This window comes from Salvelinus fontinalis, chromosome 15 (genome assembly GCF_029448725.1).
Source record: "Salvelinus fontinalis isolate EN_2023a chromosome 15, ASM2944872v1, whole genome shotgun sequence".
Lineage (NCBI taxonomy): Eukaryota > Metazoa > Chordata > Actinopteri > Salmoniformes > Salmonidae > Salvelinus > Salvelinus fontinalis.
In genome coordinates this window covers 31,516,523-31,542,184 of record NC_074679.1, presented here as the reverse complement: position 1 = coordinate 31,542,184, position 25,662 = coordinate 31,516,523, and the positions used below count along the sequence as shown (strand labels likewise).

Genomic DNA, 25,662 nt, shown 5'->3' with positions numbered 1-25,662 from the left:
AGGGATGAACACGCCCTGGCTGTGTGAGAACACAAACCCTGTAGGCAACTGAACAACGGGCCGTATTTAGATAGACATCATAGTGTGATAGCTATTAGATCAATTGGATATACACTGAGGGTACAAAACATTAAGAAAACCTTCCTAATATTGAGTTGCACCCCAACCCCCCCTTTTGCCCTCATACCAGCCTCAATTTGCCCAGGGCATAGACTTTACAAGGTGTCCAAAGCGTTCCACAGGGATGCTGGCCCATGTTGACTCCAATGCTTCCCACAGTTGTGTCAAGTTGGCTGGATGTCCTTTGGGTGGTGGACCATTCTTGATACACAGAAAACTGTTGTGTGTGAAAAACCCAGAGCGTTGCAGTTCTTGACACAAACCCGTGCGCCTGGCACCTACTACCATACTCTGTTCAACGGCACTTAAAACTTCTGTCTTGCCCATTCACCCTCTGAATGGCACACATACACAATCCATGTCTCAATTGTCTCATGGCTTAAAAATCCTTCTTCCCCTTCATCTACATTGATTGAAGTTAACAAGTTATATAAATTAGGGATAATAGCTTTCACCTGGATTATGCTAAGATGGCGCCGAAGAGGATGGCTGACATTTTACATGCTCCTAACCAACTGTGCTATTTTGTTTTTAGTTTTTTTGCATTGTTTGTAACTTATTTTTTAACTTAGTTTGTACATAATGTTGCTGAAAATGACTGAAAATAACTTCTGGACATCAGAACAGAGATTACTCACCTCGAACTGGAAGAAGTTTTTTCCTTTACCGAGTCCGACAAGAAGGATATACTGTTTTCCCGGGAACAGGCTCAAATCCCCGTCATTTGCGAGAAGAAAAGACGGCGAAAAAGGGGGCGGAGGTCGGGCTGCATTCTGAGAATTCTTAGGCGAGTGAGTAAACTCCCACTGCCATCTGTTCTATTGACTATTGTGTAATCATTAGAAAATAAAATTAATGACCTACGATTAAAATTATCCTACCAACGGGACATTAAAAACGAATATTTTATGTTTCACAGAGTCGTGGCTGAACGACAACACGGATAATATAGATCTGGCGGGATTTTCCATGCACCGGCAGAACAGAGAAGCTACGTCTGTTAAGACGAGGGGTGGGTATGTGTGTCTATTTGTCAATACCAGCTGGTGCGCGATGTCTAATATTAAAGAAGTCTCGAGGTATTGCTCACCTGAGGTAGAGTCCCTTATGATAAGCTGTAGACCACACTATCTACCAAGAGAGTTCTCATCTATATTATCTATATCAACCAACTCTATAAGGCACAAAAAAATGCTCATCCAGAAGCGGCGCTCCTAGTGGCCGGGGACTTTAATGCAGGCAAACTTAAATCAGTTTTACCAAATTTTTACCAGCATGTCACGTGTGGAGCCAAAAGGAAAAACAACTCTAGACCACTTTTACTCCACACATAGAGATGCATACAAAGCTCTTCTCTGCCCTCCATTTGGCAAATCTGACCATAATTCTATCCTCTGATTCCTGCTTACAAGCAAAAACTAAAGCAGGGAGTACCAGTGACTCGCTCAATACGGAAGTGGTCATATGACGCGGATGCTACGCTACAGGACTGTTTTGCTAGCACGGACTGGAATATGTTCCGGGATTCATCCAATGGCATTGAGGAGTATACCACCTCAGTCATTGGCTTCATCAATAAGTGCATCGCTGACGTCGTCCCCACAGTGACCGTACGTACATATCCCAACCAGAAGCCATGGATAACAGGCAACATCCGCATCGTGCTAAAGGCTAGAGCTGCCGCTTTCAAGGAGTGGGACACTAATCCGGACGCTTATAAGAAATCCCGCTATACCCTCAAATGAACCATCAAACAAGCAAAGCTTCAATACAGGATTAAGATTGAATCCTACTACACAGGCTCTGACGCTCCTTGGATGTGGCAGGGCTTGAAAACTATTACGGACTACAAAGGGAAACCCAGACGCGAGCTGGCCAGTGACGCAAGCCTACCAGACGAGCTAAATGCCTTTTATGCTCGCTTTGAGGCAAGCAACACTGAAGCATGCACGAGAGCACCAGCTGTTCCGGACGACTGTGTGGTAACGCTCTCAGTAGCCGATGTGAGCAAGACCTTTAAACAGGTCAACATTCACAAAGCCGGGGGGCCAGACGGATTACCAGGACGTGTACTCAAAGCATACGTGGACCAACTGGCAAGTGTCTTCACTGACATTTCCAACCTCTCCCTGACCAAGTCTGTAATACCTACATGTTTCAAGCAGACCACCATAGTCCCTGTGCCCAAGGAAGCGAAGGTAACCTGCTTAAAGGATTTACCGCCCTGTAGCACTCACGTCGGTAACCATGAAGTGCTTTGAAAGGCTGGTCATGGCTCACATCAACAGCATCTTCCTAGATACCATAGACCCACTCCAATTCGCATACCGCCCCAACAGATCCACAGATGAGGCAATCTCAATCACAATCCACACTGCCCTTTCCCACCTGGACAAAAGTAACACCAATGTGAGAAAGCTGTTAATTTACTACAGCTCAGCATTCAACACCATAGTGCCCACGAAGCTCATCACTAAGCTAAGGACTCTGGGAGGTCAGAGAACTGGCAGTGTGGTGCCAAGACAACAACCTCTCCCTCAATGTGAGCAAGACAAAGGAGCTGATCGTGGACTACAGGAAAAGGTGGGCCGTACATGCCCCCATTAACATTGACGGGGCTGTAGTGGAACGTGTCGAAAGTTTCAAGTTCCTTGATGTCCACATCACTACCAAGCTATCATGGTCCAACCACACCAAGACCGTCGTGAACAGGGCATGACAAAACCTTTTCCCCCTCAGCAGACTGAAAAGATTTGGCATGGGTCCTCAGATCCTCAAAAAGTTCTACAGCTGCACCATCGAGAGCATCCTGACCTGTTTCATCACTGCCTGGTATGGCAACTGCTCGGCATCTGATTGTAAGGTGCTACAGAGGGTAGTGTGTACTGACTTGTACATCACTGGGGCCAAGCTTCCTGCCATCCAGGACCTATATAATAGTTGGTGTCAGAGGAAAGCCCATAAAATTGTCAGAGATTTTAGTCACCCAAGTCATAGACTGTTTTCTCTGCTACCGCACGGCAAGCGGTACCGGAGCGCCAAGTCTAGGACCAAAAGGCTCCTTAACAGCTTCTACCCCCAAGCCTTCAGACTGCTGAACAATTAATCAAATGGCCACTGAACTATTTACATTGACACCCCCCCCCTCCATTTGTTTTGTACACTGCTGCTACTCGCTGTTCATTATCTCTGCATAGTCACTTCACCCCTACCTACATGTACAAATTACCTCAACTAACCTGTACCCCTGCACACTGACTCAGTACCGGTGCCCCCTGTATTTCGCCTTATTATTGTTATTTTATTGTGTTACTTTTTATTTATTTTTTACTTTTGTTTATTTGGTAAATATTTTCTTAACTCTTCTTGAACTGCACTGTTGGTTAAGGGCTTGTAAGTAAGCATTTCACAGGTAAGGTCTACACTTGTTGAATTCGGCACGTGGGACAAAACAAGTTTTATTTTATTTTATTTGATTCACCTGGTCAGTCTATGTCATGGAAAGAGCAGGTGTTCATAATATTTTGTACACTCAGTGTATTTTACTTAAAAGGACAAAGGGCGAGAGAGAGACTGGAGACGAGTACGAAATTAACATAGTTATTAATTTGTTATCAATATATTATTAATTCATTAATTTATTTGACATCTGTTGCAGTTAGACAGTCTACAAGTTTTAATGTATGAATGATTAATTAGCTAGTGTGACTTTCCACCACCTTCCCCTACAGCAGACACTAAATCATAAGGGAAGACAACCACGATGATAGGTTCTGATTAATTCCGTCTTTTATTCTCCTTAGATCTATCTTAAAAGTGTGCTTTAAATAGTTCCATTCTATTGATGCTTGTTTGAGCTGGTGTAGCCTTTTCAATTCATGATTCCTGTTGCTAATACACAAAGGTATTCATTTTTATGAAATAAGTATATTTTGGTTGCAATACCAAGGCCTACCAAGAGCATATTTTGAAGACACAAAACAGCTATTCCTTCATTTTGGTTAGTGGTTGCATGTCAGAAAACGGTCAAGACAGTGAGGCAGAAGTCAAGCACTTTAGCTGATGGAGAGGTCATAGCGGTGCTTAGGGGGTCATGGCTAATTAGTGAGAATGAATGACCATGGCCTTGAAGGCGAAACACAATTACTGACTAAATGGAAAAGTAAGGCACCAGTTATCAGTAATGGAAAGTTTTAGCTTTAAACTCCTATTACCTCAAGTCCTAGGCAAATGTTAGCAAGTAAATTGTTTTTCTGTGTGGGATGAGGTTTTTATTGAATACAACAGCAGACCACAGGAGGTTGGTAGCACCTTAATTGAGGATGACGGGCTCGTGGTAGTGGCTGGAGCGGAATAAGTGAAACGGTATCAAATACATCAAACACATGATTTCGATGTGTTTGATGCCATTCCATTCTCTCCTTTCCAGGCATTATTATGAGCTGTCCTCCCCTCAGCAGCCCCCACAACAGCAGACATACCACCCTGGCTGTCTTTTCGCCTGAAGCTAAAGCAGGGCTGGGCCTAGTCAGTGTTTGGATGGGAGACCCCCTGGCTAAATCAGACAGATGCTGGGATCAGTGGCTCAGGCTAGCAATGGAATACATTTCCCAATGGTAAACAAATTGAGACATAGTGACAAGCACAGAATAAATGCAACCATTCATCATCTGTCCATTCATGGGTGTTGTTATTGGTCTTTCAAATACTCTAACCCAAGATGATGCCTAAGAGATGGCCTGCTCTGTGTCTTTCTCTGATCATTGTCAGTCTGATAGTCTTATCCAAAATCCACAGTTTATTTGCTTGTTAGTTTTTCCAGTATGGCATCGAAGTGCAGCTGTCAAAAAGGGATTTAAGCCAGCTGAGACTGGATTCTTTGAAGTTCTCTGTTTCCAACCATTACATAGATGCTTGTGTGTGTGCCTCATTTGGAATGAGAGTAAAAGGGCTCTGGGTTATTATTGTGCCCAGCATCCACAGTTTCTTCTTTGAAATATGGCAGTTGAACCCTCTTGAGAAGCCTGAGTAAAATTGCCTATCATCACTTGAAAAAAAATTGTTAATGTGATTTGTGCTTATAACAGCTTCTTTTCACAGCCTGCCTCTTTTTACACTTTTATCTGACAATTTCACAACATAACCAAGGATTCCATGATCCAATATTGTTTGATGTAATCCAATCCCAATAATTTTAAGAGAAATTGTTGCAGATCTACAATGAGTACTGTACTTCGATACAAGGAGAGGGTGGTAAAGAGGCCCTGGGAAGAGGAGTGGATGAGTTGCTACCCTAGACACTCGGTCAGTTCATATACGGTCAGTTCATAGACCATATATAAACATATGGTCAGTTGCACATTTCCACCCTAATGGATTGGTGAGGGTAAGATTATCCTACATGGCTAAAAGGGAATTAAAAAGTTAATTTTAAATGGGCCTGGCTGGAGGCATAATTCATTGACCTTCATTCAACAACAACAAAAATCCTCCCTGCCTCACTCAACGCAACCCAGATACCTGTTGCTCATGCAGTGATGTTTGTTTGTAAAGCAGGTGCAAGTCAAGAGTCAAGTAAATATAAACAGAAAGATATATGAATCACCACCTAATTTGTATACTTTTTTTTGCAGGGGAAATGACATAATCTCTTTTAGATACCTTAATATTTCGCCAGAGGGCAGTATGCCTCACGGCAAATTACGTAGTATTGACAAATGAGGAAGTGATTATTATGTTGTTTTTTTCAACGCTAAACCTTCTGTGGCTCTTCATGGGAGCTACAATTGAAATACGATGAGACTTTGGTGAGTAACTCCTCTCTTTAAAATGTAGATATAATTGAACATGTATTCAGACGAAATGGCTACAAGTGGGATGCGCTGTTGAGCTCTACATCCCGAGGGGTTCATACTGGTTGTGGCAGCCGGTTAAATGGCGTCCCTTGACAAGGCAAGAAGAAGAAAAAGAAGATGTATGTCAGGAGAAGTGTAGTATTATCACAAGGAGACTTCTACTTGGAATACGGAGGTGGAATGGATGCAGAGGGGGTCTAAGAGCGAAAGGGATAAGAGAGTGAGCTTGAGTCGGTTAAAAAAGGGAGATGGTTTGTTAAAAAATAATGGTAGAAAGTGTAAACATGGTGAGTTTACAGGAGGAGAAATGTAAATGAATGAGGGTGTGGTGAAGTTCTCGGAGCCCGAGGCTTGCACCGAAGGTCGGGATAAAGATGAGTTTGTGACAGTAGGAGTGACATTTTTGGAAAAAGTTGACTCTTGCCTTTTGGCTGATCCATTTGTGATTTCAGGGTGGGTGAAAACCGACATGGGTACTGTGTAATCGGTGAGGGTAACCAGAAGTGGTCTTGTGATAATTGTTTTGTGTTTCTGCTGGTCAGAGGGACCAGGCGCTCCATGTTAAACGAATGGTGGCAAGAGATGTGAATTGTTTCGCTCTCAAGAAAAGGGCGCCATTGAAGGGAGTGAATACTGACCAACTGAAGGGGAAGATTCCCGGTGTTTGTGATGCTCGTCGTTTGGTGCGACGAAGGCAGGGTGGCGTGGGCAGTGAAACATAAGTCATTGCTTGCCCAACAAATTGATGTTAGGATATAAGTTATGCTGTACGAGCTTTTGTGCCGAATACATTGTTGTTACAGGTGTCAAGCTTATGGTCATGTGGCAGCAGTGTGTAGGAGGCAGATTCCTAGGTGTGAGAAGTGTGCAGAAGGGCATAAGACAAAGGAATGTGAAGCATTGGGGAAAGTAGTGGTCTGTGTTAATTGTAAGGGTGCCCATGGGGCTGGGGATCAGAAATGTCCAGTGCGAGATAGGCAGTTTGAGGTTTCCAAAGTTAGTGTAATGCAGAAGTTGTCATATGCTGAGGCAGTGAAGAAGGTAGATGAAGATGGGTCAAGGGGGAGGGATACTGAGAGGAGTAGTGTGAGTAGTCTATCTGTACCAGTACAGAGGGATGAACCAACAAGTGATATTTGCTTCAGTAAGATTGGCTTTTTGGCATTTATAGCAATGGTTATCAACTGTACTGCAAGGGTGGGACGTAAGTCGCAGATAAGAGGTTGTGGTGGCAGCTGCAGAGAGGTATTTGTGTGTGCGAGTCTTGATGTCAGAGTTACAGGGTGTGTTGAGTGGTGGTGTCCCATCCTTTCAGGCTGTTGGCCTGAAGTAGGACTAAATAGATTTAAATAGTGGAGTATGGTATTTATTTAAGTGAGTGTAGTGTTAGATGGTGGGGTATTTGTTGTATTAATTTTTTTCTTCAGTGAAGTACAAGGGAGTTATACTCCAGTCTAGTAGGTGGCGGTAATGCAACATGTATTGGATGCCAACTGCCGTTAAACCTCATAGAAGAAGAATGTATTCAGACGTGCTGCATGTCAGGATGTGTAGTCTTTTATGTTTCACATTTATTAAACCCCTGAAAAACATGAACCTTGAACGCTGTAGACAGTAACCCTAAACCTTCAAAATAGATTTCAAAACAGTGTTGTTTTTTGATGGTGATTGATTTGTATTTGTGAAGGTGCTAGAGTGCAGTATTATAGGTGATACTATATTCTAACATGTTTATTTTATCTTCCTATAACACAGGTTGAACAATAAAGAGCTGCATATTTCTACTACGTCACACTACGTTCCACCTGTCTAGTCTTCTTCTTGACCTCCCCCTCCCAGGAACAGTAAATAGTTAAAGTATAATGTCTTCAGGCCCACCTCAGTCGCCCACAGTGGCTAAGACAGAGGTGACTGTTGAAGGAGAATGCCCTATCTTCGCTGCCACCTTTGCCTACTGGGACAACATCCTGGGCCCGCGGGTGTGTCACATTTGGGCTCCCAGGTGCGAGCAACCACTGTTGCTGAGCGATGGCGAAGTCACCTTCCTGGCCAATCACACGCTGAACGGGGAGATTCTGCGCAGCGCAGAGTGCGGCGCCGTGGACGTCAAGTTCTTCGTCCTAGCCGAGAAGGGTGTCATCATCATCTCGCTCATCTTCGACGGCGAGCTGAAGGGTGACAAGAACACCTGTGCCCTGTCCATCATCCTGCCGCAGACAGAGCTGGCATTCTACCTGCCCTTGCACATGGTCTGTGTGGAGAGGCTCAAACATATAATCCGCAAGGGACGCATCTGGATGCAGAAGGTAAGTATTCAGATGCCATGTTCCAAATCTGCCTCATACTAGGCCATCCCCTTAAGGCAGTGTTTCTCAATCCATTCCTAGGGAAATTGATGTTCTTCTAACCCAGCACGTGAATGATCTATGCTCTCCAAAGAGCGAAATGGTTAAAATCAAGTAAGTCAGCACTAACACCTGAATCATGAAGCCTGGCATGCCTTTTTTTGTCATTGACGTACAGGGCTACAACATAATTTCTGTGCTGTCATCAGAGATTGTCCCCATCATGGAGCTGCTGTCATCCATGAAGACACACAGTGTCCCAGAGGACATAGACGTGAGTATCTGAAGCAATCATGCACATTGGGCAACACTTTCATCATGCAAAACAGTACTTTGCAAATACTACAGTGGAACTATGCATACCCATTTATGTAGGAACTTTTCTTAAACAGTTACCTCCACGAGAAGGAGACTATTATCACTACTGTCACATTATCACATTCAAGAATGACATCGAACTAGTTTCACTGATTTGTTAAGTCTCACACGGCTTTCGTTACACCCCCCCCAAAATAACGTTGAAAATTAAACTAAAATTTCAAAGCCTCCACATCATTCATCTATGTGAAAAAAGAAAGCTCAAACCACTGAGGCTCGACTGAAGCTTTGTTAAACATTTTGATGTTCATCAATGAGACAAATTGCTAACTCACTATTCCACTTTAATTTTCTGTATGTCTCACTATAGTAGGTATAAAAAAAAAAAAAAAAGATCTTGTCCTTCGTGTCGATGATTATTTCACCAAGAACCGTGTTTGTTCCCTCCGTGTTAGATCAAGGACACCATCCTAAATGACGATGACATCGGAGACAGCTGTCATGAAGATTTCCTGCACAAGTAAACACTTTTAGAAAACTTGTCTGGGATTCAGTCCTAGGCCTACCTTGTATAGAAATGTAATTATGAAAATTGGAAGCATCTGCTTGCGAGTTGTCTACCTGGTGTTTTTGCAATGGCCAAAACCATTATTTTAACCAAAAATGATGAGTAATCTTACTTGCCCACTATCAAGAAACAACTTTGAGTGCTTCTGTGGTTTTATTGTCTGGGATAGTCACAGGGTTGAAGTATGTTTCACTCTCCCTCAGTTTAGCACCTTTCCTCTCTTTTTTTTGTCCAAGCTTGGTTGGTCCATTGGGTACACATTGCTTACCTTGCACACTATATTTGTGATTAGGTCGTAGTTATCAGTGGAGTGCAGTTATGCACCCCTGACAGATCTGTTGAAACAATTATCTTAGCTGCCTGTGGAGATGACAAATGCACTGCAAGTCACAATTTATTTACTCAGCTTTTGAGTGTTCTTGCAGTAGTCAGGAAACACTTTTTTTGTCATGAGATTTATTTGATTAATCCTCTTATTTGGACATTTAGAGGCCGATATTGAATGACAGACACACAGCAAATCTTTTACTATCCTTGTGGGGACCTAACATTTATTTCCATTCAAAATCCTTAACCACTAGACCTCCTAACCCGAATGTAACCCTTAACTTAACCCCCAAACCTAAAATAGCCTGTGTATTCGTGAGGATCTGGGAAATGTCCCTGGACTTTTGTGGATTTCTGGTACCCACAAAGATAGTAATACAAGCCCCCACACACACACGGACACATTTCATTACATTTTAATCTTGCTCATGTTCTTATTATACTAAATTAATATCAAGTGACCATCCCTCATCCTTGTCATTAATAAATAATACACCAAATTAAATTTGCCTCCGTCTCTCAGGGCAGTCAGTTCTCATCTACAAACTTGTGGCTGCTCCATGGTGGTCGGAAGCAACCCAGACAAAGTCAACAAGGTACTGACAGGCTGCCAATACTCTGTGCTAAGCACATGCATACACTGGCTGATGTATCAGCATATGTATTCACACTCATCCACACACTAGCTGTATCAACATAAATGTTCTAGACACAGACGTGTCTGCATATGTTATTGTGTATCTAAAATATTACAGCATACAAAATCCCACTACTGGTTAACACACACCTCCAAATCCTCTCTCCCTCTCGGAAATGTGGATGTTGTTGAAAGGTATTCTACATTGATATTCATTCATATGTTTTCTTGCGCTCTAGATAGTGCGCACGCTGTGCCTCTTCCTCACCCCTGCTGAGAGGAAGTGCTCTCGGTACTGTAAAGCTGACTCTACTTTCAAGTATGACACAGGACTGTTTGTACAAGGCCTCCTCAAGGTACCACACCACTCTAAATTACAGTTTTCCTACTGGATGTGCCAGCCCAGCACTAACACACCTGTTTCAAATAATAAACTAATAATGAGCTTCGGTTCAATGAGAGATACATTAAAGCCTTGTTTTACTCACATCGATATTATCCCATTTTAAGTGCATGTAAATGTATTGCAAATGAATAGTCTTTATTCAAACCAAGGCCTCAAAAAATGAACAAAAGCTCATACCTTTACAACAGACTGCCACTTTGGCATTGTGATCCCCCTCCTCATTACTCTCCCACTCCTTTCTCCCACCCAGGACTCCATGGGCAGTTTTGTCTTGCCCTTCCGCCAGGTGCTGTACTCACCCTACCCGACCACGCACATCGACGTGGACATCAACACGGTGAAGCAGATGCCACCCTGCCACGAGCACACATACATTCAGCGACGCTACATGCGCTCAGAGCTCAGCGCGCTCTGGAAGGCGGCTAGCGAAGAGAACATCGCCCCCGACACTGGCATCCACACCGAGTCCTTCACCCCCGACCTGTATGCTCTCTTCTCTCCTGTTCTGTTCTTCCAATTAGATTGGAATTGGCAATGTTTATTTTGCTGCCTAACGCATTGCTTGATTTATTTGAAATGTATCAAATTTGTATTTGTCTTGTTTACATTAATGAAAGAAATATGGATGTTATTCTGTTTTTTATGACCACTAAAAGCTCCACTCTTTTCTCAGAAATGTATTTCAGGACGTTATGCATAAAGACACCCTGGTAAAGTCATTTATAGATGAGGTAAGACACCGGCACAAAGTAAGCAACAATATTTGTGGTGCGAAAAATGTTGTCATTTGTCAGCCGTTAAAGGCTTATCACGGCCAACTGTAATAGTTAATTCTGTTTTGTTCCCAGGTGTTCATGCTGAAGCCAGGTCTCAATCTGCGAAGTACTTACTTGGCTCAGTTCTTGCTGATCCTTCACAGGAAGGCGCTCGTACTACTCAAATACATTGAAGATGAGACGTGAGTTACCTCTCACTATGGAAGCAGATGTAATGGGTTTTAATATGACTTTTGCCACAGCACAGCAGCACACCATGTAGTACAACTTTTGATAACAGTTTGAATTCGCCACCCACAGGCAAAAGGGAAAGAAGCCTTTCTGCTCCTTGCGCAGCTTGAAGACCGACCTCGACCTGATGGTGGAAGGTGACCTGAATATCATCATGGCGTTGGCTGAAAAGCAAAGGGCTGGACTGCACTCCTTTGTATTTGGGAAGCAATTTTACACCAGTGTACAGGAGCGAGATGTGCTCATAAGCTTTTGACTCTTACTCTCATCCTCATGAAATGTTTTTATCAGCTTTTAAGAAATGGGAAAGAAATTGACATATGACTTGTCCAAAAGCTACCTTTGCTAGGTGACATGTTTTGTCCACTAAAGAGGGTTGAAGTGTTAAAATGTAAAAAAAAGAAATACAGTATGACAACCAGAATATTGAAATTTCAGAGGTCTATTTAAAGTCCAAAAACTTCTTCAGTTGGATTTGTGCTGCTGTCCTTTATTGCTAATATTCATTGTTTTATTCAAAGCATGAGTCTAGTGTCTTCCATGTCTGTGTTGTACAACAAGCCCTTGATGGGACTCCACTTTGTTTGTGAAACGTAAATGTTTGGATACCATTTATATCAATAATGGCACAACAATCTGGACTTCCTCTATCTATTGACTGAATGACCACAACAGCCATGTCCAGGTTATGAACCATGTATTGCAGTATGCACTGTATGTCCGAGCATTCATGCTGATTGTTGACTAGAGACAGGTTTGTTTAAGTTTGAAATGTACATCATGTGTATATAATTAATTATTAGCGGTATAATGTGATATACCAGGCCATATCATATCGGTATCATGTCTTGACATTATTTTGTCATCATAATTACCGTTTGACATGATACTAAATGTATCGAAATGTGTGTAAGGCTTTATCATGTGGCAACTTTGACTCATCTCACAGTGGCCTTAACTTACAGTATTTTCTCACTAGCTTTCATTTGGTAGATCAAATGTATTTATATAGCCCTTCTTACATCAGCTGATATCTCAAAGTGCTGTACAGAAACCCATCCTAAAACCCCAAACAGCAAGCAATGCAGGTGTAGAAGCACAGTGGCTAGGAAAAACTAAGAAAGTCAGCACCTCAGGAGTAAATGTCAGTTGGCTTTTCATAGCCGATCATTAAGAGTATCTCTACCGCTCCTGCTGTCTCTCTAGAGTTGAAAACAGCAGGTCTGGGACAGGTAGCACGTCCGGTGAACAGGTCAGGGTTCCATAGCCGCAGGCAGAACAGTTGAGACTGGAGCAGCAGCACGGCCAAGTGGACTGGGGACAGCAAGGAGTCATCATGCCAGGTAGTCCTGAGGCATGGTCCTAGGGCTCAGGTCCTCCGAGAAAGAATTAGAGAGAGCATACTTAAATTCACACAGGACACCGGATAAGACAGGAGAAGTACTCCAGATATAACAAACTGACCCTAGCCCCCCCCGACATAAACTACTGCAGCATAAATACTGGAGGCTGAGACAGGAGGGGTCAGGAGACACTGGCCCCATCCGATGATACTCCCAGACAGGGCCAAACAGGAAGGATATAACCCCACCCACTTTGCCAAAGCACAGCCTCCACACCACTAGAGGTGGTTAATGGTATATGCTAGTGAAACCATAATGTTATTAACCCCACTGGCCTTCATGCTGATGCAGCATAATTCTCTAACATTTGTAAATGCATCCATGATGATAAAAACATGTCAATACAAAATGGTATGCATATTTACTAAAATTAGTTTACACACATTTACTACAGTCTTCCAGAACGTGCCTTGAAATTTCCCACTCTGTTGTCTGAACGACCTCTTTGGTACAGCCTCTCCCATAGGCTGTTTGGCAACCTTTTACGAAAATGAAAGAGAACGTTGGATTACCTTGGGTCTGAGTAGAGTAACGGGTCGCCAAACAAGTCACGTGAACTCCTTCCTGTCACGCGATGTGATTGAGATAAAGATGTATACATGTAACCGATGTGAAATGGCTAGATAGTTAGCGGTGGTGCACGCTAATAGCGTTTCAATCGGTGACGTCACTTGCTCTGAGACCTTGAAGTAGTTGTTCCCCTTGCTCTGCAAGTTCCGCGGCTTTTACCAAGGTAATCCAACGTTCTCTTTCATTTTCGTAAAAAGGTTGCCAAACAGCCTATGGAAGAGGCTGTACCAAAGAGGTCGTTCGGACAACAGAGTGGGGAAACTCACCATTTAACTTAGTCCAGATGAGTCCCTAACAGGGTAACATAATTTCAACTGTGGTATACAACTATGTACACACGGAAGCTGAAAGCTTGAACTTAAAACATGATTCTTCACCAAGAGTGGAAGGCCTCTGTATAGAACATCCATTTCACTGACGGTGATAAGTATGTACAAGGTTCTCGGCATGCTCACTTTTCTGTGTTGAGAGCGTGCCATGCTCAGAACCCCAGACCCCACTGCTGGTGTGGACATAACATTAGGTCTGTAGTACCTCATGAAAGTCATGGGTGTTGACCAACTTGCAGCAACACAGAGTCCAGGGAGCTCCATCTGAACAGTGCCCATGAATAGACCATACCCCTGGTGGAGTGGGCTACTACGCCATCTGGAGTTGGTCTATAGCTCAAATGCCAGACAGCTAGATCCAGATAGGTCCGGCCGGCCAGATAGCTAAGCTGTCATTGTAAATAAGAATTTGTTCTTAACTGACTTGCCTAGTTAAATAAAAAATCTAAGTCCGGCCAGATAGCTAGGTCTGATTTAGCTATCTGGCTGACCGGGCTTGGCTTTCTGGACGGCCGAACCTTGCTATCTGGCCAGCAGGCTGGACATACCTATCTGGACCTTGCTATAGGCAGATTGCTAGGTCCGGCCAAAAGGCAAGCCAGTAAACATCTTTGATATTAAGCAGCTCAATCACATGCGTGAATAGGAAGGAGTTCCCACAGGTTATTTGGCGACCCGTTACAAAAAACAAAGAGAACCAATGCATTAGGTAGCGTCCATGCATAATAATATAACATTACAGTTGATACGCTGAAATAAATGCCTATCTTCAAGTAGGATGTACAAACTCCTTTGTTATTGGTTGATTCATCGACCACCATTTACCCATTGGTCGAACTTTGCATGTGGTGTTTGTGACAAAAAAAACAGTAAACTAGCTAGATCAGAGATACTTTTGAGGAGATGGGAAACTCTAACGGAATCTATATTAGCGCCATTTGTGTACGTTGCCCATGCTACGTCAATGGGCCGTGCGGTGCATTCTGGGCGATTCTGGGACATGGAGAGCTCCTTCAAGGAGTGAATGGAAGTCAATTGGCCGCTAGCTCAAAAACCCAACCGTAGCATGAATTTCGTTAACAAGAAGTACAACATTACAAATATTTACCAAGATGTGAGATAAGTAACTTGCCGTATGTAATATTGTATAGCATTGGAACCGTACAATTGCGTACTTTTCAGTAAAATAAGCACGTTTCTCGAATCACCCTGACTTTGAGAAGGGATTGCTTAGCATCTGCGTGATGGATCATAACAATGTGATCGCGATTGGTCGATAGTCTGCTGGATTATACGTTCTTCCATTCATTTCCCAATTAGATTCCTATCTCCTCCTTTCTTAATATCTCTGGCTAGATGCAATGTAAATATTCTGGAGAGCCGCTAAGGATGTCTAAAAGAACAAAAGGATAGAACTCCCGAACAATTGGAGCAAAATGAAATCGAATGCCATACAAAGTATATCAAGGTTTGTGTTATCTGTTTTTGCCCTTAGACTTTATATACGGAGAAAGACCAAGTCGTTGGGTGCGGCCTGGCTGTTGTAACATGCTAACTAGTCTAGATAGCAAACGTCATTTGCTTGCTTACCTGAAGCTTTGGGGAACCGTGGCTGTCAACGATGCTGTAAGGCAGACATGGCGTTGCAAGTGTCTGTTGGTTTACTTGAAATGACCCTATTCATGTGTTTTGTTCATAACATGTAGATACATTGATGACCTCAGAATTCCCCAAATCTCAAATTAATTGTTAGCGGACGAGTGTATAAACTGGCGCTCGTGCCCACACAGCAAACAAACCGAGCTAGCTAACGTTACTAGCTAATTTGCTAACTGACTAACTGAAGTAGTTTTCAAAATGTTGATCATTACCGGGCGACCCTCCCCTGGTCGTTGAATACGATCGACCCCCCCCCCCAGCCGCCAGTATTCATTGCAATCGTGAGAGTGCAAGGTCGTTCACTCTTGTTCTGAAAGCCACATAACGTTAGCTAGCTGGCTAACTAAACCAGCTTGCCTCTTAGCTAGCTAACTAATTTACAAACAGAAATACTCCCATTTATGACCGTCACAGAATATTTCATCTGGCTAGACAAAACTATTTGTCATGATGATTGCTTCACTTATGCTGTTGTCAAACATCCAATTTACCATTGCAACATTTTTGAGCCTGCCTTGAAAGATTTAAGCAGTGGAGGCTCTTTGGAGGAGGAAGGGGAGGACCATGCTCCTCAGTGAATTGCATAAAAATAGTAAAACATTAAAGCTATCCTTTTAGATAACTATACTAAATTTATTCACGTTTATTCACATCACCAAATAATTTATCAAAACACACAGATTTGCAATGAATGTCTTACAGTGTCCTCAACAGCACTCTAGGATGGCACCATGGTTAGCCGGAAGACAGCTAGCTTGTGTCCTCCTCTGGGTACATTGACTTCAATACTAAACCTAGGAGGCTCGTGGTTCTCACCATTTTCCGGCTACACAGTAATTATGACAACTTCCGGAGGACGTCCTCCAACCTATCAGAGCTCTTGCAGCATGAACTGACATGTTGTCCACCCAATCAAAGAATCAGATACATAATCTACTACTGAAAGCACAAGCTACAGCTAGCTAGCACTGCACAGTGCATACAATGAATGTGTTGAGTAGTTGACTCAGAGAGAAAAAGACAGTAGTTTAACAGTTAACTAATTAATTTATTCAAAAATGGAGCACCGAAAGAGAGAGAGCTATATTTCATCTATTTGTTTTACTTCCACTTACTTAGCTAGAAAATGCAGATAGCTAGTTTAGTGTGCTCAAACACCATGCTCAAACAGAGGGATGCTATGTTAGCTAGCTGGCTTTGACTATCCAACACAAGACTGGAACAATTCAAAGTCGAGGTTGATATACTGTCTGCTTGCATAAGTGTTAAAGAACACATTTCACGCCCATCCACATTTTCTCAAGAGATGCTGAAAGAAATCCTATTTCTCCACTCGTGTTCCCGAGACAAAATTAACATTTGTTTAATTTCACTGCGAGAAATGTATAATTCTGCAGGAGTTGATATTACAGTTGAAGTCGGAAGTTTACATACACTTAGGTTGGAGTCATTAACTTGTTTTTCAACCACTCCACAAATGTCTTGTTAGCAAACTATAGTTTTGGCAAGTTGGTTAGGACATCTACTTTGCTCATGACATGTCATTTTTCCAACAATTGTTTACAGACAGATTATTTCACTTATAATTCACTGTATCACAATTCCAGGTGGTCAGAAGTTTACATACACTAAGTTGACTGTGCCTTTAAACAGCTTTGAAAATTCCAGAAAATTATGTCATGGCTTTAGAAGCTTCTGATAGGCAAATTGACATAATTTGAGTCAATTGGAGGTGTACCTGTGGATGTATTTCAAGGCCTACCTTCAAACTCAGTGCCTCTTTGCTTGACATCATGGGAAATTCAAAAGAAATCGGCCAAGACCTCAGAAAAAGACCTCCACATGTCTGGTTCATCCTTGGTAGCAATTTCCAAACACCTGAAGGTACCATGTTCATCTGTACAAACAATAGTACGCAAGTATTACCACCATGGGACCACGCAGCCGTCATACAGCTCAGGAAGGAGACGCGTTCTGTCTCCTAGAGATCAACGCCGATACCGATTATTGGAGGACAAAAAAAAGCTGATACCGATTAATCGTCCATTTAAAAAAAAATATATATAAATATATTGAGACAATTTGATGACAATTACAACAATACTGAATGAACAATGAACACTTGTATTTTAACTTAATATAATACATCAATAAAATCAATTTAGTCTCAGATGAAACATGTTCAATTTGGTTTAAATAATGCAAAAAGAAAGTGTTAGAGAAGAAAGTTAAAGTGCAATATGTTCCATGTAAGAAAGCTAACGTTTGAGTTCCTTGCTCAGAGCATGAGAACATATGAAAGCTGGTGGTTCCTTTTAACATGAGTCTTCAATATTCCCACGTAAGAAGTTTTAGGTTGTAGTTATTTTAGGACTATTTCTCTCTATACCAATAGTATTTCATATACCTTTGACTATTGGATGTTCTAATAGGTACTTTTAGCATAGTCTTCACACAGTTCGCAACGAGCCAGGCGGCCCAAACTGCTGCATATATCCTGACTCTGTTGCACAGAACGCAAGAGAAGTGACACAATTTCCTTAGTTAAAATAAATGTATGTTAGCAGGCAATATTAACTAAATATGCAGGTTTAAACATATATACTTGTGTATTGATTTTAAGAAAGGCGTTGATGTTTATGGTTAGGTACACATTGGTGCAACGACAGTGCTTTTTTCACGAATGCGCTTGTTAAATCACCCGTCTGGCGAAGTAGGCTGTGAATCAATGATAAATTAACAGGGACCGCATTGATTATATGCAACGCAGGGCAAGCTAGATAAACTAGTAATATCATCAACCATGTGTAGTTAACTAGTGATTATATTAAGATTGATTGTTTTTTATAAGATAAGTTTAATGCTAGCTAGCACCTTACCTTGGCTCCTTGCTGCACTCCCATAACAGGTAGTCAGCCTGCCACCCAGTCTCCTCGTGGAGTGCAATGTAATCGGCCATGATCGGTGCCCAAAAATGCCGATTACCGATTGTTATGAAAACTTGAAATCGGCCCTAATAAATCGGCCATTCCGATAAATCGGTCAACCTCTAGAACATACTTTGGTGCGAAAAAGTGCCAATTAATCCCAGAACAGTAGCATTGGACCTTGTGAAGATGCTGGAGGAAACAGGTACAAAAGTATCTATATCCACAGTAAAACGAGTCCTATATCGACATAACCTGAAAGGCCGCTCAGCAAGGAAGAAGCCACTGCTCCAAAACCGCCACAAAAAAGCCAGACTATGGTTTGCAACTGCAAATGGGGACAAAGATCGTACTTTTTGGAGAAATGTCCTCTGGTCTGATGAAACAAAACTAGAACTGTTTGGCCATAATGACCATTGTTATGTTTGGAGGAAAAAGGGGGAGGCTTGCAAGCCGAAGAACACCATCCCAACCGTGAAGCACGGGGGTGGCAGCATCATGTTGTGGGGGTGCTTTGCTGCAGGAGGGACTGGTGCACTTCACAAAATACACTGCTCAAAAAAATAAAGGGAACACTTAAACAACACAATGTAACTCCAAGTCAATCACACCTCTGTGAAATCAAAACTATCCACTTAGGAAGCAACACTGATTGACAATAAATTTCACATGCTGTTGTGCAAATGGAATAGACAACAGGTTGAAATTATAGGCAATTAGCAAGACACCTCCAATAAAGGAGTGGTTCTGCAGGTGGTGACCACAGACCACTTCTCAGTTCCTATGCTTCCTGGCTAATGTTTTGGTCACTTTTGAATGCGGGCGGTGCTTTCACTCTAGTGGTAGCATGAGACGGAGTCTACAACCCACACAAGTGGCTCAGGTAGTGCAGCTCATCCAGGATGGCACATCAATGCGAGCTGTGGCAAGAAGGTTTGCTGTGTCTGTCAGCGTAGTGTCCAGAGCATGGTGGCACTACCAGGAGTCAGGCCAGTACATCAGGAGACGTGGAGGAGGCCGTAGGAGGGCAACAACCCAGCAGCAGGACCGCTACCTCCGCCTTTGTGCAAGAAGGAGCACTGCCAGAGCCCTGCAAAATGACCTCCAGCAGGCCACAAATGTGCATGTGTCTGCTCAAACGGTCAGAAACAGACTCCATGAGGGTGGTATGAGGGCCCAACGTCCACAGGTGGGGGTTGTGCTTACAGCCCAACACTGTGCAGGACGTTTGGCATTTGCCAGAGAACACTAAGATTGGCAAATTCGCCACTGGCGCCCTGTGCTCTTCACAGATGAAAGCAGGTTCACACTGAGCACATGTGACAGTCTGGAGACGCCGTGGAGAACACTCTGCTGCCTGCAACATCCTCCAGCATGACCGGTTTGGCGGTGGGTCAGTCATGGTGTGGGGTGGCATTTCTTTGGGGGGCCGCACAGCCCTCCATGTGCTCGCCAGAGGTAGACTGACTGCCATTAGGTACCGAGATGAGATCCTCAGACCCCTTGTGAGACCATATGCTGGTGCGTTTGGCCCTGGGTTCCTCCTAATGCAAGACAATGCTAGACCTCATGTGGCTGGAGTGTGTCAGCAGTTCCTGCAAGAGGAAGGCATTGATGCTATGGACTGGCCCGCCCGTTCCCCAGACCTGAATCCAATTGAGCACATCTGGGACATCATGTCTCGCTCCATCCACCAACGCCACGTTGCACCACAGACTGTCCAGGAGTTGGTGGATGCTTTAGTCCAGGTCTGGGAGGAGATCCCTCAGGAGACCATCCGCCACCTCATCAGGAGCATGCCCAGGCGTTGTAGGGAGGTCATACAGGCACGTGGAGGCCACACACACTACTGAGCCTCATTTTGACTTGTTTTAAGGACATTACATCAAAGTTGGATCAGCCTGTAGTGTGGTTTTCCACTTTCATTTTGAGTGTGACTCCAAATCCAGACCTCCGTCTTTATGGCCTTCCTGTGACATCGGGTAGTGTAGGTGTCCTGGAGGGCAGGTAGTTTGTCCCCGGTGATGCGTTTTGCAGACCTCACTACCCTCTGGAGAGCCTTACGGTTGTGGGCGGAGCAGTTGCCGTACCAGGCGGTGATACACTCCGACAGGATGCTCTCGATTGCGCATCTGTAGAAGTTTGTGAGTGCTTTTGGTGACAAGCCGAATTTCTTCAGCCTCCTGAGGTTGAAGAGGCGCTGCTGCGCCTTCTTCACATTGCTGTCTGTGTGGGTGGACCAATTCAGTTTGTCCGTGATGTGTACGCCAAGGAACTTAAAACTTTCTACCCTCTTCACTACTGTCCCGTCAATGTGGATAGGGGGGTGCTCCCTCTGCTGTTTCCTGAAGTCCATAATCACCTCCTTTGTTTTGTTGACGTTGAGTGTGAGGTTATTTTCCTGACACCACACTCCGAGAGCCCTCACCTCCTCCCTGTAGCCCGTCTCGTCGTTGTTGGTAATCAAGCCTACCACTGTAGTGTCGTCCGCAAACTTGATGATTGACGCGTGCATGGCCACGCAGTCGTGGGTGAACAGGGAGTACAGGAGAGGGCTTAGAATGCACCCTTGTGGGGCCCCAGTGTTGAGGATCAGCGGGGTGGAGATGTTGTTTCCTACCCTCACCACCTGGGGGCGGCCCGTCAGGAAGTCCAGTACCCAGTTGCACAGGGCGGGGTCGAGACCCAGGGTCTCGAGCTTGATGACGAGTTTGGAGGGTACTATGGTGAATGCTGAGCTGTAGTCGATGAACAGCATTCTCACATAGGTATTCCTCTTTTCCAGATGGGTTAGGGCGGTGTGCAGTGTGGTTGCGATTGCGTCGTCTGTGGACCTATTGGGGCGGTAAGCAAATTGGAGTGGGTCTAGGGTGTCAGGTAGGGTGGAGGTGATATGGTCCTTGACTAGTCTCTCAAAGCACTTCATGATGATGGAAGTGACTGCTATGGGGTGGTAATCGTTTAGCTCAGATACCTTAGCTTTCTTGGGAACAGGAACAATGGTGGCCCCCTTGAAGCATGTGGGAACAGCAGACTGGGATAAGGATTGATTGAATATGTCCGTAAACACACCAGCCAGCTGGTCTGCACATGCGGCTGGGGATGCCGTCTGGGCCTGCAGCCTTGCGAGGGTTAACATGTTTAAATGTTTTACTCACGTCGGCTCTAGTGAAGGAGAGTCCGCAGGTTTTGGTAGCGGGCCGTGTCAGTGGCACTGTATTGTCCTCAAAACGAGCAAAGAAATGGTTTAGTCTGTCTGGGAGCAAGACATCCTGGTCCTCGACGGGGCTGGTTTTCTTTTTGTAATCCGTGATTGACTGTAGACCCTGCCACATACCTCTTGTGTCTGAGCCGTTAAATTGCGATTCTACTTTGTCTCTATACTGACGCTTAGCATGTTTGATTGCCTTGTGGAGGGAATAGCTATACTGTTTGTATTCGGTCATGTTTCTGGTCACCTTGCCCTGGTTAAAAGCAGTGGTTCGCGCTTTCAGTTTCGCGCGAATGTTGCCATCAATCCACGGTTTCTTGTTTGGGAATGTTTTAATAGTTGTGAGCGAGCTCTAATGAGCTCGCTCACCGAATCAGCGTATTCGTCAATGTTGTTGTTGGACGTAATGCGGAACATATCCCAATCCACGTGATCGAAGCAGTCTTGAAGCGTAGAATCAGATTGGTCGGACCGGCGTTGAGCAGACCTGAGCGCGGGAGCTTCTTGTTTTAGTTTCTGTCTGTAGGCTGGAAATAACAAAATGGAGTCGTGGTCAGCTTTTCCGAAAGGAGGGCGGGGGAGGCCTTATATGCGTCGCGGAAGTTAGAATAACAATAATCCAGGGTTTTACCAGCCCTGGTTGCGCAATCGATATGCTGATAGAATTTAGGGAGTCTTGTTTTCAGATTAGCCTTGTTAAAATCCCAGCTACAATTAATGCATCCTCGGGATATGTGGTTTCCAGGTTACATAGAGTCAAATAAAGTTCGTTCATTTGTCTGCTTGGGGGGGAATATATACGGCTGTGATTATAATCGAAGAGAATTTCCTTGGTAGATAATGCGGTCGACATTTGATTGTGAGGAATTCTAAGTCAGGTGAGCAGAAGGACTTGAGTTCTTGTATGTTGTTATGATCACACCACGTCTCGTTAATCATAAGGCATACCCACCCGCCCCTATTCTTACCAGAAAGATGCTTGTTTCTGTCGGCGCGGTGCGTGAAGAAACCAGCTGGCTGCACCGACTCCGATAGCTTCTCTCGAGTGAGCCATGTTTCCGTGAAGCAAAGAACGTTACAGTCTCTGATGTCTCTCTGGAAGGCAACCCTTGCTCGGATTTCATCAACCTTGTTGTCAAGAGACTGGACATTGGCGAGTAGTATGCTAGGGAGTGGTGCGCGATGTGCCCGTCTCCGGAGCCTGACCAGAAGACCGCTTTGTTTGCCCCTTTTACGGCGACGTTGTTTAGGTTCGCTGGCTGGGATCAGATTCATTGTCCTGGGTGGAAGGCAAAACACAGGATCCACTTCGGGAAAGTCATATTCCTGGTCGTAATGATGGTGAGTTGACGTTGCTCTTATATTCAGTAGTTCCTCCCGACTGTATGTAATAAAACCTAATATTACCTGGGGTACCAATGTAAGAACTAATGCGTAAAAAAAACTAAATACTGCGTAGTTTCCTAGGAACGCGAAGCGAGGCGGCCATCTCTGTCGGCGCAAACTCCTGACCCACTGGGAATGTGATGAAAGAAATAAAAGCTGAAAGAAATAATTCTCTCTAATATTATCCTGACGTTTCACATTCTTAAAAGAAAGTGATGATCCTAACTGACCTAAAGCAGGGAATTTGTACTTGGATTAAATGTCAGGAATTATTAGAAACGCCGTTTAAATGTATTTGGCTAAGGTGTATGTAAACTTCCGACTTCAACTGTATATTTCGCTACATGTGAGAGGTTGGCAAGATGGCGACGACAGAGAAGGTCGCCTCTCTTCGAGTTCTTAGGAAACTATGCAGTATTTTTAGTTTTTTTTGTATTATTTCTTACTTTGTTAGCCCAGAAAATCTTAATCATTTTTACATACAGCCGGAAAGAACTATTGGATATTAACATTACGATGAGGAATACGACTTTCCCGAAGCGGATCCTTCGTTCGGACTACCACCCAGGACATTGGATCTAATCCCAGAGGCTGACCCAAAACAACGTCGCTGCAGAAGAGGTAGACGGAGCGATCTCCTGGTCAGAATTTCGGAGGCGTGCACACCCCCCAACGCTTCCGAGTATATTACTCGCTGATGTCCGGTCTCTAGACAATAAGGTGGACGAAATTAGGGCAAGGGATGCCTTCTAGAGATTGTAACATTCTCTGTTTCGTGGAAACATGGCTCTCTCGGGATATGTTGTCAGACTTGGTACAGCCACCGGGTTTCTAAATGCGTCGCGCCGACAGAAATAAACAACTCTCTGGGAAGAAGGGCGGGGGTGTTCACTTGACCTAGAATTCCTTACAATCAAATGCCGACCACATTATCTCTCAAGATAATTCTCTTGAAAGGTAGAAACTGAAACAGGATGTACCCGTGACTTGAACCATTCAACGCTGGTCTGACCAATCAGAATCAACGCTTCAAGATTGTTTTGATCACGCGGACTGGGAAATGTTCTGGGAAGCCTCAGAGAATAACATCGATTTATACGCTGACTCAGTGAGTGAATTTATAAGGAAGTGCATTGGAGATGTTGTACCCACTGTGACTATTAAAACCTACCCAAACCAGAAACCGTGGATGGATTGCGGCATTCGCGCAAAACTGAAAGCGCGAACCACCGCATTCAACCATGATAGGATGACTAGGAATATGGCCGAATATAAACAGTGTAGTTATTCCCTCCGTAAGGCAATCAAACAAGCAAAATGTCGGTATAGGGAGAAAGTGGAGTCGCAACTCAACAGCTCAGACACGAGACGTATGTGGCAGGGTCTACAGGCAGTTGCGGACTACAAAAAGAAAACCAGCCTCGTCACGGACACAGATGTCTTGCTTCCAGACAAACTAAACACCTTTGCCCGCTTTGAGGATATAAGGTGCCACTGAAGCGGCCTGCTACCAAGGACTGCGGGCCCCCCCTCTCTTTCTCTGTGGCCGACGCGAGTAAGGCATTTAAATGTGTTAACCCTCGCAAGGCTGCTGGCCCAGACGGCATCCCGAGCTGCATCCTCAGAGCATGCGCAGACCAGCTGCTTCAAGATGGCCACCATTGTTCCTGTACCCAAGAAGCAAAGATCACTGAACTAAATGACTATCGCCCTGTAGCACTCACTTCTGTCATCATAAGGTCCTTTGAGAGACTAGTCAAGGATCATATCACCTCCACCTTACCTGCCACCCTAGACCCACTTCAGTTTGCATACTGCCCCAACAGGTCCACAGACGATGCTGTTCATTGACTAGAGCTCAGCATTCAACACCATGGTACCCTCAAACGATGCTAAATGACTATCGCCCTGTAGCACTCACTTCTGTCAGGAAAACAACCTCTCACTCAACGTCAACAAAACAAAGGAGATGATCATGGACTTCAGGAAACAGCAGAGGGTGCACCCCGTATCCACATCGACGGGACAGTAGTGGAGACGATGGAAAGTTTTTTAAAAGTTCCTTGGCGTACACATCACGGACTAACTGAAATGGTTCACCCACACAGACAGCGTGGTGAAGAATGTGCAACAGCGCAACCTCAGGAGGCTGAAGAATTTTGTCTTGTCAACTAAAACCCTCCCAAACTTTTACAGAGGCACAATTGAGAGCATCCTGTCGGGCTGTATCACCGCCTGATACTGCAACTGTTCCGCCTTCTACCGCAAGGCTCTCCAGAGGGTGGTGCGGTCTGCACAACGTAACATTGGGGGCAAGCTACCTGCCCCCCAGGACACCTACACCACCCAATGTCACAGGAAGGCCAAAAAGATCATCAAGGACAACAGCCACCCGAGCCACTGCCTGTTCACCCAGAAGACGATGCCAGTACATGTGCATCAAAGCTGGGACCGAGAGACAGAAGCTGTTTTTCAATCTCAAGTCCATCAGACTGTTAAACAGTCATCACTAACACAGAGAGGCAGGCTTCTGCCTACATGGACTCGAATCATTGGCAACTTTAATAAATGGATCAATAGTCACTTTATATAAT

At 44.1% G+C, this 25,662-nt stretch overlaps 2 protein-coding genes and 1 long non-coding RNA gene across 20 annotated transcripts in view; 2 read left to right on the top strand and 1 right to left on the bottom strand.

The window, feature by feature from the left end:
- The first annotated feature begins 5,810 nt into the window (after positions 1-5,810).
- On the top strand, positions 5,811-14,672 carry LOC129811791 (guanine nucleotide exchange factor C9orf72-like). Of its 2 annotated transcripts, none has more exons than XM_055863418.1 (10): positions 5,811-5,927; positions 7,731-8,281; positions 8,499-8,594; positions 9,094-9,158; positions 10,057-10,129; positions 10,410-10,526; positions 10,827-11,059; positions 11,250-11,307; positions 11,425-11,534; positions 11,653-14,672. In XM_055863418.1, the coding sequence occupies exons 2-10, from the start codon at positions 7,838-7,840 to the stop codon at positions 11,837-11,839; spliced, it is 1,383 nt and encodes a 460-aa protein (XP_055719393.1). In that variant the 5' UTR covers positions 5,811-5,927; positions 7,731-7,837; the 3' UTR covers positions 11,840-14,672. The 2 variants fall into 2 exon arrangements, with proteins under 2 accessions (XP_055719393.1, XP_055719394.1); XM_055863419.1 differs by lacking the exon at positions 5,811-5,927 and adding an exon at positions 5,973-6,262.
- On the bottom strand, positions 11,558-16,073 carry LOC129811792 (uncharacterized). The gene is made up of 2 exons (XR_008752941.1): positions 15,476-16,073; positions 11,558-12,959 (listed from the first exon to the last, which is right to left on the bottom strand). It is a non-coding gene; the product is annotated as an uncharacterized LOC129811792 (long non-coding RNA).
- The window catches only part of LOC129811789 (bridge-like lipid transfer protein family member 1), a 148,432-nt gene continuing 137,522 nt past the window's right edge, over positions 14,753-25,662 (top strand). For 15 of the 17 annotated variants that reach the window (XM_055863410.1, XM_055863415.1, XM_055863407.1 and 12 more), the window contains exon 1: positions 14,754-15,353. In XM_055863410.1, coding sequence (XP_055719385.1) covers positions 15,332-15,353 — 22 coding nt within the window. In that variant the 5' untranslated portion in view covers positions 14,754-15,331. Of the gene's footprint in view, positions 15,354-25,662 lie in introns of all 17 variants that reach the window. The other 2 variants (XM_055863402.1, XM_055863417.1) reach the window with 2 other exon arrangements.